The sequence below is a fragment of the Bactrocera neohumeralis genome, chromosome 6 (genome assembly GCF_024586455.1).
Source record: "Bactrocera neohumeralis isolate Rockhampton chromosome 6, APGP_CSIRO_Bneo_wtdbg2-racon-allhic-juicebox.fasta_v2, whole genome shotgun sequence".
Lineage (NCBI taxonomy): Eukaryota > Metazoa > Arthropoda > Insecta > Diptera > Tephritidae > Bactrocera > Bactrocera neohumeralis.
Window position 1 is genome coordinate 53,972,610 of NC_065923.1, and position 12,784 is coordinate 53,985,393.

General features: G+C 38.6%; 1 protein-coding gene across 2 annotated transcripts in view; it reads right to left on the reverse strand.

Annotated features, from left to right (window-relative positions):
• The window catches only part of LOC126762275 (protein naked cuticle), a 162,789-nt gene extending 152,365 nt beyond the window's left edge, over window positions 1-10,424 (reverse strand). Inside the window, exons 1-2 of one of the 2 annotated variants that reach the window (XM_050478926.1) lie at window positions 9,876-10,424; window positions 8,590-9,585 (exon numbers count right to left, since the gene is read on the reverse strand). In XM_050478926.1, coding sequence (XP_050334883.1) covers window positions 8,590-8,653 — 64 coding nt within the window. In that variant the 5' untranslated portion in view covers window positions 8,654-9,585; window positions 9,876-10,424. Of the gene's footprint in view, window positions 1-8,589 lie in introns of both variants that reach the window. The other variant, XM_050478925.1, reaches the window with a different exon arrangement.
• Window positions 10,425-12,784: the final 2,360 nt, after the last annotated feature.

Genomic DNA, 12,784 nt, shown 5'->3' on the forward strand with positions numbered 1-12,784 from the left:
TATTTCCAAAAAGTGGTACCGAAAACGAACAAAAATTAAACAACAACAAAACTATGCCATCGGCACAAACCAAAAAGGCAACAGCTTGTGTTTTTTACACGTTTTTAGGCTGTTCGCCTGATGCCTTTGTATTGTAGGCTTGTGGCCATTGTCTGCCTAAGTCAAGATATTAAAGTTTAAAGCTGAAAGCCACAAAAGCCCATTGCACAACATTTTACGATCACTTGAAACCGGATCGCGCCGCCATGGCGCGCCAAAAACCCAAGCCGCCACACAACGTATCGACCGCAGCAATGACTTTGCCCAGCAGTTTCCTGCTTTTACTGCCTCCACAGCCTTTTTTCAACACAGCGGCGGCAGCAGCTTGCATTGTTTTGATACGGTGGAGCTGTTTGTGCGCGGCTTCTTCCATATTTTAGTGACGTCTTTGGCTGGTCGGGCGGCGGCTTAGTTTGTTGGCACCATTGATCGCTACCAATGCTGTGAGCACCGCGCGATTGGCGGCATGCTTCCTCTATCCCTGGCTTGTGGTGGCTTGACTGGGTAGCTGTCGGAAATCGCGTCTTGATCTTCTCTGTTGTAAATTCGCCGAAATGGCACATACAAACGTGCGCGGACATTCAGAGACCAGCTCAGCATGCAGACCAACCTTAAAGGCTAAAATGTTTCGCGTTCTTTGCCATTTTTTTATTTACCATTTGTAGGCCGTGCGGGCAAAATATGCAGGCATAAAGGAATGGCAAAATAAATGCAGAAGCTACAAGCTAACAGCTTTTTGTGAAGGCACTACAGGCCGCCAGCCTTTAATCGTAAGTGCATTCGCCGACCGACGACGCCGATACGCATAATTGCGACTGGGTCGACTGCGCATGCGCCTGCGCAATACTTCAGTTCTTATTGTTTTATTTTTTGAAAGAACGCCAAGTACCTGTCGGACGCTGCGAGACCCTGTCTTACCATTGCTTTTATTTAGCATTTATTATGGCCGAGCCTACGCGTATGACCTGTTAGTCGGCGTTCAGACGGGGACTCTTTTGTCACTCATTATCGGCAAATTCTCTTTCTTTGTCCCACAGTCGAGTCGATTTTTTTTGTTTTCCTTTTCACAAAAAAAAACAAATGTTTGTGCGGTTCGGCTACGCTTCGCAAAGTTCATTTGTAGTATGTTGGTATGGTCTCACATTTGCTTACCAGGCATTTCCATGGATGTGGTTCATGCCGAATTGCGTAGCAGCAAACTATTACGAATAAGAACACAAAGTGACACCCGAGCATCAGCGGCACTTCGTCTTTCTTCGTCGTCCACTCGAATTTAAAACAGCTGGTTTGGGCGACAAAAGAGTCCGTATGTGAACTGTCATTTAATGACGGCGTTGTTGTTGCGCTCATATATAATATACAATTCTTTTGGACCTATGTACGGCCGTAGAGCTCAGTGGCAAAGAGCGCTTAAGATTTAATAGCTCTTCTTTAGAGGAAATTTACAAGTCCCTTAGTCTCCCCGGAACAGCTGTTTTCCATCATAAAATAACGACGTTGTACTTAACCCAAAAACAAAACAAACAACTGCTTTGGAAATTAAAGATACCTTGAATGGTTGAGGCTGTAGCACATGCTTTTGAATGTCTGTGATTCCTACACAGCTCGCCTAAGTATTCGAATATGTTGTAAATAACCGCTCAAATTAAACCAAACAAAAATAAAAAATAACGAATAACGAATAAAATAAACGATTCCAACAACAGCACAGCAAGCGCTGCAATAAAAACTAACAAGCAACTGCTGCAGCTTTAAAAACTTGTGAAACTTGACTCGCAAACGTCGCAGAGGATGGATACAGCGTCTGACGGACGAACCATGGGCATACATACGTACGTACGTATGATGATCATCTGATGGTTTCGTCTGCCCGGTGAGTGTTTGTGTATGGTCGCGGCGAGTCGGCGTATTCAACTCATCTTTTGTATGTGCATTTGCCTCAATTTCTTGTTGTCAGCGGGCCAACTTGATGGAGCATGAGGGACGACACATGGCATAGCGGCACGTAAGGCCAAATATCAAAACAACTGTGTAGCGAAATGTTGGACAAAAAATTTTGACGCGCCAATTTATAGCCTTCGTGAAGTGCGCTCGATTGCTAAGTTAATATTTGAAAAGCAAAATAGCTAAAGGAAACTGAAAAGTGCACGGGTTGTCCACAGATTTCAGAGTAAATTATTCGAAAAAACCGTAATACTTTAAGTCAAATATACGGATACTAAGACTCCTCAAATTGATATATCAGGCCCACTAAGAGCTTTGAAGTTCTTCCACTGTTGTTTCTCAAGTCAGAAGCTGTCGACTGTTGTAGCATACTTTCCCTCTGAGCCAACTAATTCCCTCATATTCTTATCCGAATAATGTGAAACGACTAGTTTCATCGTTATAACATAGCCAAGGTACCATTAAAGCATTTGCTTCTGATGTTTTTCTGAAGGAAGCTTCTCAAGAAGAAGTAAACTTTAAAAAGTTCTTACTTGTTGCTTCGGGAAGGAAGCTATCCAATTCAAAGTAAATCACTTGTACTCTTGGAAACACCAAATTAATCCAAAAACAATTTTGCTTTTAAGAGCTTTACTAAACCGGATGCAGAAATTTTTTATTAACACTACTTTATTCTACTACAATAAAATCAAATTTCATATTTAGGGAACTCTTTCCTCAGGTCCAAATGATTGAATGAATATTTAAGGTCTGGTTGTAGTCCAAAGAATAATAGAGGCATGGACGAGATATTCGTCGTTACAGTTTTCGAGAGAAAGGTTTGAGATTAGTTCTTTGTACATTCAGGCAAATATCGCAGTGGCTGTACGAGATATTCGATGACATTGACTCCACGAATTTAAAGTACTCGACGCAATAGCCCACCAGGGAAGCAGAAGAAGAGCAAGACCTCCCCTCCATTGTAAAAACCAGGTGGAGAGGACCTGGGTACACTTGAAATCTCCGATTGGCGCCAAAAAGCGAAAGGAAAGGAGGAGTTACCACGACTGGCGAGCTGTTGAGGATTTTAGCAGATTTGAATTGATTGAGATGGGAACATATGGTCTACCCTAGAGCTCGTCGTACGGTAATTACTAGTCATTTACCTAATAGACACGGAATCACGTAAATTAACAGATGACAGCATTGCAAAATTAGAACCGAAATGTTAGTTCACGCAATTATAATTTAAAGCGTGAAGGGAATAAAACTTATGCACTTAAAATATTACAACAGCAAAGCATTCGTATACTGCCCGGCTGACGGTCTCTGAGACATTGCAATCATCGGCATCTCGTGGTCGGCGGCATCACCTCGCTACGAAAGACGCAATTCAGCAAGAGCCGCTTGATGCGGCACACAAAAACCGACCGACCGACCGACCAACGTTGGAGGCAGCTTTGGCGGTGCAGTTGTGATGATGACGATGGTGCCGGTGAAGTCGGCGGTGGTGTTGTTCAATGTGCTGCTGACTTTAGTAGACGATCGCACCGGCGGCAGCTTGAAAATGAAGCCGCCATCTAACAAACGCTGCACGCCGCCATGCGAGCAAGAAAAACTTCAACTGCACGAGTAAAGTACGAAAAAAGAAAAAATGTATCTTGTGCAATGAGGGAACCAAAGCAATGGGGGACGGCAAGCAGTTGAATTGTTGGCCGGTTGATTGTTTGAACGGGTTTATGCTGCAGCTGTTATTATTATTGTTGTCTTATTTTGTTGTTTCGTTGCTCTTCGATTGTGGCTCAATGGTTGCTGGCTTGACTGGCGGCCCGCACCAAGTGTAGCGTTCGTCTTAGGCTTGCCAGCTCTGTAGCCGCGTAGCCTGTATTCACGTTTGTCGGCCGGCCGCTTTGTGTTTTTGTGAGTGCCGCGCGCATGCGCGCTGTTATTATTATTTCTCTTTCGGTATTTAACTTCACTATAGAGATGCCGAATGCCAACAAAATGTGCAACAAGTAGGAGGAGGTATTTAACTTGTTGTTGTCTTCGCTTTTAATGCTGCTATTTGAAATGGCTTTTCTGTGGGGCTATCGGCCTTATCGAGTCTGCTTTTAAGTGTGTGTATGACTATTGATGTTTTATATGTTGTTATTAAAATTGACGCTTACTCTAAAAGCTGTTAAAAGAAACTCTTTGCGGACCTTGGAGACATGTTTTTTAAGTGACTTTTTGAAAAATAAATCCCTTTTCCTCTATAAATTATATAGGTTTCAGCTAGACAAATAAATATACATAATTTCTATCGGATAATTTCTCTAATTTCTATACAGCGAATATTGTCATATATTTGGATTCATTCACTGTTATTTTTGGAAGCCACTAGACATTGAAGTCTCGTAGATACATATGTATATATGCGTAGGAAAGCGTCAGCCTAGTTTTCTACCATTACCAGAAATTGCAGACCATAATGTATGGCCAAAAGTTTGAGAGTGCTCCTAATAAAAGGAGGAGGAGAAAATGAAACCTACTGCGAAAGGAGCATCGTGCGATACTATTGCTTTTAAAGATTAAAAATTTTAAATATTAAATTCTCGTTTGTAAAATGCTTATTCTTGTTGTTTTAGCGGAAGAAAACATATAAAATTTTTTTCAATTTACTCGAATAAAAATGTCGATCCATTTCGATTGGAAAGGTTCCGAAACTATTATTTGTACTCAACAGTTAGAAGAACAAGCCGCCGTACAGACCATGCTAGTGTTCTGCAGTTCACTTTTATCAATGGTAAGCATGTCTTCTCACTGGAGCTCGCAAACATATTTGCAAGATTTTTTGGCCGTTAAAGTATGGCTCTCTTTGGTTTTTAAGTACCCTGTATCTATCAATTATATGTAAGTATAGTTAAGTGGATATCTGTATATCTTTTCGTATACATTTTGAGGTGCATTTGAAGTGCAAATTGCTAACTAGCAGTCTTGGTGTTTTAACAATGTGTGCCAGTAGTATCTGGATTCTACCAGTGTCTTCCGACGCATTTCGTTATACCTGCCGCTTACTACATACACACATTATTGTTGTCTTCCATTGTATTCTACACATTTTTATTGTTTTTGTATTCCATCTTGCTTTCTTCACAATTCTGCTTTTTTCTTTCTTCTTTTCGGTTTCATTGCCATCTTTGGCTGCTTCCTTTTAGGAATTGTTTACTTTTGTCTACAATATACATACATACTTATTATGTATGTATTAGCTGCTGGTTGTTTCTTATATATTTGTGTATAATTTTGTTGTTTTCTAGCTTTTCGTTTGCGCATAATTTCGTATTGCTCGAAAAAGGTTTCGGTGAGTGCATACGAACTCAGAACTACACACGGCAGTAGCTCGCTTTCAGAGTTACCACGCCGGCGGCTCCGCATTGAACTCTAGCCGCGCATAGACCTGCTAAAATAATTCGGGGGAATCTATCGGTCGTAGTGCAGTTGCAAGTGGCGGCTTTGTTAATTCAATTGATCGCAACGAAAATAAAAAAGAGAATGGAGTAGGTAGAAAAAACAAAAATAATAAGAAAAACACACAACAAAAGATTTGATCTATCTTCATTTTTCCCTTTTCGGCGATCTTCTCATTTATAATTTAGTTTTCTCTGCATGTTCTTTTCAACAACATACATTCTCACTAGCGCGCCGCTCGGCAAATTGTTATTGTTCTCCCTTCTTCCTGCAGAGCCAATGCGCTCGATAGGCGATTGCTGTTGTCTGCAGTATCATTGCATGTGAGTATATACTTGTATGTACATATGTGTCGAGATCTGATATTGGCGGCACCGGCGGCTCGGTGGTACACTGTCTTATTAGGCTGTCGTTCGTTGTTTCGCTGCCACCACTTCATCTATTTTTATTTTATAGACCACAGCATATTTATACGAAATGGTAGGCAACAAAAACCGAAACCGAAATACCAAAAAACTCATCATGATCTCGCACACAAACATATACATACATATCTATACGTGATTTAGATATGTAAATGTTCAAACGTGTGTACAATTGTGTGGCTGTGACCTGTAGCGACCGCATAGGAAGCGGTAGCATAAAAAAGAAAAAACCCGCTGCCTTCAATTTTCTTGTACGAGCCGTGTATGTCTGCATGTCTTTGTCAGGCTCGTCGTTGTTCTTAATATTTTCGGTGTTTTTCTTCTGCTCTTTGCACTGTTTGCTTGTTATAGTTGCGGCGTTTTCAAACTCAAATGATCAATGGATGTTCTAACATTTGGTGAATACTCCAACAAGCTGCGTCGCAAGTGTCGACTCATCGACGTATACTCAAACCGAAAGGCACTGTTAGTGTATAAGGTCCACGGCGGTCATTACTTCCTTTTTATTTGCTTTTTTGTAGTATATTTATGAAGATTTCGAAATAATTTTTTGAACGAAGAAACATGCCAGGGTTTGAATTTTTATATACATATAATAGTATATCAATGTGAGCTCTTACATATCCACAAACTTATATAATGGTCTGTGTTTGCTTGCTTCTAGATGACTTGAATTTGATTTTTGAACAAGTTGCTAATGCTTTTTGCACTTGATAAGTTGTTATCCCATTATTTTTGATAATATCGTTTAATTATTTATGGTTATAATACAGAGATCATTAATACTTAGACAACTTTGTTGAAGCCACTGTGACTACAGCTGTGAACTGCACACTTCATTAACCTACTTCCAACCAACACAAGCGTCAGATTAAAGAGACTACTTCTTTTCTATTCATTTTTTAAAACCAACATACATACATACGAAACTTTCGAATATGTGTAGGTCGATCCAGCCTAAAAAATACTTTCCATAGTGTTCATCGCATTTTGTTTTACACGCAGTAAGGTGCATGCATATGATATGCTGATATTAATGTATATGCCATTTAACAAATTCTGCTTCCATCAACTGTGTTCTGTCTAATATACAAATTTTTGAATTTAAAAATCCCCCTGAGGTGGATCTTTAAGTAAATTTTATGCTTTACAAGAATTGACAAATTAAGAATTCTACCTGCGTAGTTATTGTAGCTTTCCCTGTATATAGGCCCATTTTAGCACACAAATTCGGTAAGCTACAGTTTGACTCATCCTAATATTAAATCAAATTGAATCTTTTAATATCTAAGATATTTTCTCCTGCAAGTAATTTTCATTTTTTACATTTTTATTTATTTAGTAATCTTGAATGGTGGCAACAAATTCCTCCGTTCACATTTATTTTTGGTACAATTCATATCTGGCCGTTGTAGTCGTTCCAATTGTGAAACGTCAAAACATACCCGATCCAGTCAGCTGTCAAAGTCGGGTAGGAGAGTTGCTCTCTCATTTCCAATGGCAGGAGAGTTGGGCATCACTTTATCTCTGCAGTAGACTAATTTGTTGTCATTTAAACACGCGGTTGATTTATTATCTGCCAGCACCATTTTACTTTGGTTTGTTTCATAGCTGAGTTTAGCAAAAAACTTGTTGTCGACTCGTTAACGAAGTACACAAGTAAGTTTGGAAGGATATTAGTCCCTGCAGGTAGTTATATCTCAATTGTATGATTTACTAATGATTTTCAAGCGATGTATATTTTATATGCAAACTTGAGTTGTGTGAACTACCTTCGGTTAACTAAACAGCAACGCTTCTTTCTATGGAGATTTGCTTCCAACTTTACTGATATCACGTTCAAGAGTTATTGGTATGATATTAATGAGAACCACAAATAATTTTTCATTGGCTACCTCTCAAGATATTTGAGATTTCATAAAGCCAAACCGGCAGCGCATTTGGAAAAGCTCTACATCTCACATTTAGGTTCAAAGTCGATTTTCCTGTTATTTGTATATACACATTGCGTGAAAATCAATATAGACAGAAACTTAAACAAAAGTTAGTCGCCTCTTTATTATTTTGCGCAATATAAAGAGATTAATTTCCTGTTGAATTTTAAATGCAGAGCTTTCCATGTTTTGAATGAAGATCCCTTTATTTAACGGTACTAATCCAAGTATGTACAATTCGCGCTGGTTAATTTTATTTGGCAAGATTTTTTCGAAGGATGGTTTTCAACCGAGAACTAATAATTTAGAGTTACTATATTATTTTTGGCTTTACTTTTGTATGAAATCGCAAACAATTTTTGTATGAAAGTACTACTAAACACTGGCGAAATTTCCGTTCTGTTCCCACGACATTCGGGTATAAGGAATCGGAAAAGGCATAGACTTTTATCCCAGCAAGGAATTGGCACCATACCTCGAAATTACTGTATGTTTTCTGTCGCTACAACAACAGCAACAACAGGGAATTAAAAATTTCAACAATTGCACGTAAAAATTCAATAGATTAGATGTAGACCTCGATCTAATTATCTATATGTATGTATATTTTAGACCCGGTCCTCTGTACGGGAATGTATTACTTAATTTTTGCCATTCCTAGAGTACATTTGTATTCGCCATAGAGTTTAAAGTCTAAACTTTACGTCGCCATAACTTTCATGTAACGCATCTTCCACCGATTGGCGCTCAGAGATGCACATAAACAAATAAATCCATGTGTAAGTATGAACGTGTATTAAAGGAAAATCGCAATTTACCTGAGAATTGTTTATAGCCGCCGAGTATTTTATGCTTCCACCATTTGACGATATTGCCCGCCATGTTGCTGACGAACGCCAAAATAAATGCAAAGTACGCGCTTTTTACGCTGTTGAATATTCCGCTTGTTGTTTGTTGTTCGAATTGTTGTTGTTTGTTTTATATTTAATTCCACGTCGCAACGTTGCACGCGGCTTGTCAACGTTTTTTTTTTATTGACGGACCGCTCGAAGTCGATAACTTCTGTTTTGCCGTTTGCTGTGATTCACTGTTTCGCTCGCCACGCTTTTTCGGTTTTTCGCTTTTTGTGCAGTCTGGCGCAATGTCTACGACAATTGGTTTGCGTGATTTACGACAAGTAAATGCAACCGCAAACAATCAGTAGCAGCCGAGTGCCGACAGTGCGTGCATAGGTGGATATTACACATTGATGGTTTCTGATTTTGCTGGCTTGGCTGTTTGCTCTTGACGGCTGAATTGCTAAACTACCTTTGCCTTTGCTTTTGTTTTATTGCCGAGTATTTGCTTATTTATTATTTGTGGCAACGAAACTTTTTTGTAATCAGCAGTAATGCCAACGGAGCTTGCTGGAGACAAATAATTTGCTGGATTCTTATTTTTTACGCTTTTTTATTTTTATGAAAACACTGTTTTCAATTTGCTGCTCCCACTTTTTATTTTATTTTTTTTTTATAATTTTTTCTTGATTGCAACACGCGCGCATTTTAGCATTCACTGTACTTTGCACTTCACCGCGGCTGCCGTTTATTATCCTTATCGTTTTGGCAGGTAAAATGAGCGCCGCCAGTCAGGCAGTGGCTCAGCGCGTCACTTACCTAAGTGGTAAAACGCTATAGGTTTTTGCATTTGCTGTGTCGCTTTGATCGACAGGTTTTTGGCGTATGGTAGGCAGTCGCTTTTCCACCACTTCCACTCTATTTTACTGTGTCACTGTACTCACGGGCGCACTTCCTTACCGCTTTATAGCGCCTTTACTGGTTTGGACAACATTCAGCTGACATTTTCAGTGTCTGCAAATATTTTAGCTCACACAACTTTTCGCACTTTCTCTGCAATGCGGGTCGACAAGACTCGTGCTCACATATGTACATACATATGTATGTATGTTTGAGTATGTATGGGTCCATTCGCGGCGTCAAAAATCAAATGTTTACTTCTAGTAAAGTAGACGCTTTAAGAAAACATTAACTTTAAGACCACATTTTCAACCAATTGTTGGCCAACCTGAACAATTTATTTAATACTATCGCTGCACTTAACTCACTTTATTTCTTATTTAAAACCAATTTCTATTTTTAAACATTGATTGTTGTTGGTTTGCAACTCGTCTTAATTTTTTCGGCGACAAAAATATGCGCCACGCACTACCGACACAACAAAGCACTCAATTGGTCCGACACAGGAAATTCATTGCTTATGGAAATTACATCCGGCCAACGCTCGAGCACTTTGGCATTCTTCTTCGAGTATTTTTAATTTCCATTTGAGAAATCGCGACACTTTGGCATGTTATTTACATACAGCTGAAGTTTGCTGTTTAACATTATCTTTGCACTTTTTCACTAAAGAACTCCAAAATCTCATCTATATCGATTCGAAAACACTTTTCATTAAAATTGCTAATTGAATTCCATTATTCCAACACTTTCGCACTGCCTTTTATAATTCCTTGCAAAATTCAACACAAAAACACATGCCTTCCGAATATCTCGCTCGGAACTTCCGTTTATTTTTCAGCCTTTAACCGTCCCTTCTTCGCATAAAATCCGTTTTATTTCACGAATATCATTACTTTTACGCTCAACGTACGACCACTGACTGAACGGGCACCACACTGCCGCAACGTTTGAAACAACAAACCTCTTCTACGCTACGCCACGCTTGTCGGCTGCTGCCTGTGATGTATTCGTTTTTCGTCAGCGCTGCTACTACACTGGCGTTGTTGTTGCCGTCGTTGCTGTAGTTGACGTGCGCGTCGGCGTTCTCTGGTCATAGCTAGTCATTGTTGTTATGTTTTTTGTTGTCGTTGTTGTTGACTCCAAAAGGCGGCAATCGGCATGGTATACAAAAGCGCTTGTTGGTGGTAGCTGGGGAGCAGCCTAGCTAGCTAGCAAGTTGGCTGGCGGCACACCAAAGCGCAAGGCGGCAAAAGTAAAACGTACGCGCGCTGCTCGGCCAAGTGTAGTGTGAGTACACGGAGCGGATAATTGGAAAAGTGATGCGAAGAACTACCCGTGCGATTTTGTACTGTGATACAGTCTCAAGCCTCTAAGTTTGAGATTTTGAGTTAGAGACAATTTTTGTGACTTGAGACGATTTTGCTATTCTGTAAGTGACAGTCACAAAATCTATTACATTTCATTATTCAGAGATATTTTTAAACTTGAATGAAAATAAATATGTCGATAACAAATATTAAATTTTCTATAACATAGTCAAAAAACATATTTATCAATAAAAATAAAAATATATGTTGACTTTGTTTCATAATATTTACGAAATTTATGTAAAATTGATTTATTTTTAACCTTTTGGTGTTTGAGTTGCTTACAAAATATAAAAAAAAAAAAAAACGACAATCGATTAATATCTATGATGATCTCTATTTCAGTATATATAAGTATATTCAAAATGGCAGACAAGAGTTCTTTTTGGTTTTGTGACCTGCTAACTACCAGGTCTCAAATTTGAGGCAATATTTTGAGACTAACGTTAGAGACTGTTTAGTGAATAGTAACTAGTCACAAATTGAGATTTTACTTCAAAATGACTAGAGACTGGTTACTGAATCCAGCTATACGTCAGGTCATTTATTACTATTACTATTTCTAGCATGTATGCGGCTTCTTAATGAGGGATATAGATCTGAGTGCTTTTTTACTCTCGAAATCCGACTGAAAGCGGAAATTTATTAAGTAATATTGAATACCCTCTGTTGAAAAAACTTAGCCTTCGATTACGGTGCTCCATGGTCCTCAAAATATAATCGAACCAGCATCCTAATAGCCTTTACTTTAGATTAAAGCTCATAAAAAAAACCTACACATGAAGCATTTAACGAATGGCATAAATTTTAGCGCGTTGAATTTTTCGATAGCGTAAAGATAACACGCTAGTCGGGGCCAAGTGCGCCTTTAATCATTATTCAGATTGTCTGTGAAAGGGTTTATAAACTGAAGGCTTAATCTGGGCTTCAATCAGACTTTTCAGATACTGTGCCATTCCAGCCCAGGAGTTCAACTCAAAAGCAAGACTTTCAACAGTCCTTAGGAGATTTAGAGCAATACGCAAGCAAAGCATACACATAGTTGGAAATTATGGAAAACAACGTTCAGCGCCGGACTTTGCTTTTTTCAATTAAGATCAATGTAACATTACAACAAAATCAGGATAAACATATATTTGTTTGTGTATAATTCTTTTATATATTTTGTGTAATTCCCTTTATTTTTGCCAGTGTACATTTCGCCTGTATTATTAAGCGCCTTCACCCCGGTTGTACGAGTTTCTAGCATTTACGTTTTGTTTATATCGAAAATTCGAACATAACTTCGCTCTCAGAGAGCACGCCTGGTTTTAATCTGCAATGTGCTCTGAGATATATATTGATGTACATATGTATATATATAATATTATGACAACAGCTTCCTCTGGCAGCAAGAAATGCACAAAGGGAGTTGCGCTACTCTCTTAAGCGCTTCGGCATTGAGTTAAGAGAACATCGTTTTCGAAATTGCGTATGGCAAGAGAAAACTTGTTTTGATGGTTTGTTATTGTTATGAACAGCAAATGTAAATATATTCAATTGTATTTATCCGTATGAAATGAATTTACCTATCGTATTTACAAAAGTAGTGTCATAACTCAAAAAGTCGATTTTTAAGGAGAACGTTTTAAAGTTTACAATTGTCTCTTATTTAGCAAATTTAAAATAAACACCATACGTGGATTGAATAAACTACATAAGTGGACTGCATAGCGTATAGTACTAAAGATTTTTACGGGCATAAATATCTTCCGCTTTGAATTATGGCGTTATTTGTGCAAAGCAATTTCGCTGTCATACCTAAAATGAGTCGCTATTGCTGAGAAAAAAACATTAAAAATTATAATTTTATTTACAATAATAAAAAAACTAATTTTACTCTAGCAAACTGAGATGGGTCGTTGTTG